Source organism: Pygoscelis adeliae, unplaced genomic scaffold, assembly GCF_000699105.1.
Source record: "Pygoscelis adeliae isolate BGI_AS28 unplaced genomic scaffold, ASM69910v1 Scaffold594, whole genome shotgun sequence".
NCBI lineage: Eukaryota > Metazoa > Chordata > Aves > Sphenisciformes > Spheniscidae > Pygoscelis > Pygoscelis adeliae.
The window spans coordinates 547,871-548,152 of NW_008824718.1; the positions used below are offsets into that span (position 1 = coordinate 547,871).

The following is a 282-nucleotide window of genomic DNA, read 5'->3' on the forward strand; positions in this document are numbered from 1 at the left end:
GATGAGTGCGCGGCCCCGCCGTACCGGAGCCGCAAGATGCGGGCGGAAGCCACTACAGCTGTTTTCATCGACTGGTCCCGATGTCCAGATGGAGAAAAGCGCTGGAAGAATCCCGGGGCGCGACTCCGACATCGCTTTTTTATTTGGTGAAACACTTCTGCTCTGCACGGCATTCGTGCGGTCCCACCCAGTTAACCCACTGGCAAAAACCTAAATGAGCAGACAGAGTGCTCCGTGAAAGATTCAGATAGTACTACTGCAGAGCAACACAAATGTATTCGA

At 53.9% G+C, this 282-nt stretch overlaps 1 protein-coding gene across 1 annotated transcript in view; it reads right to left on the minus strand.

The window, feature by feature from the left end:
* Window positions 1-173, minus strand: part of CPE (carboxypeptidase E) — a 59,324-nt gene extending 59,151 nt beyond the window's left edge. Inside the window, exon 1 of the mRNA XM_009323209.1 lies at window positions 25-173. Within this exon, the coding sequence (XP_009321484.1) occupies window positions 25-173 (149 nt within the window). The remainder of the gene's footprint in view (window positions 1-24) is intronic.
* Between the last annotated feature and the right edge of the window lie 109 nt (window positions 174-282).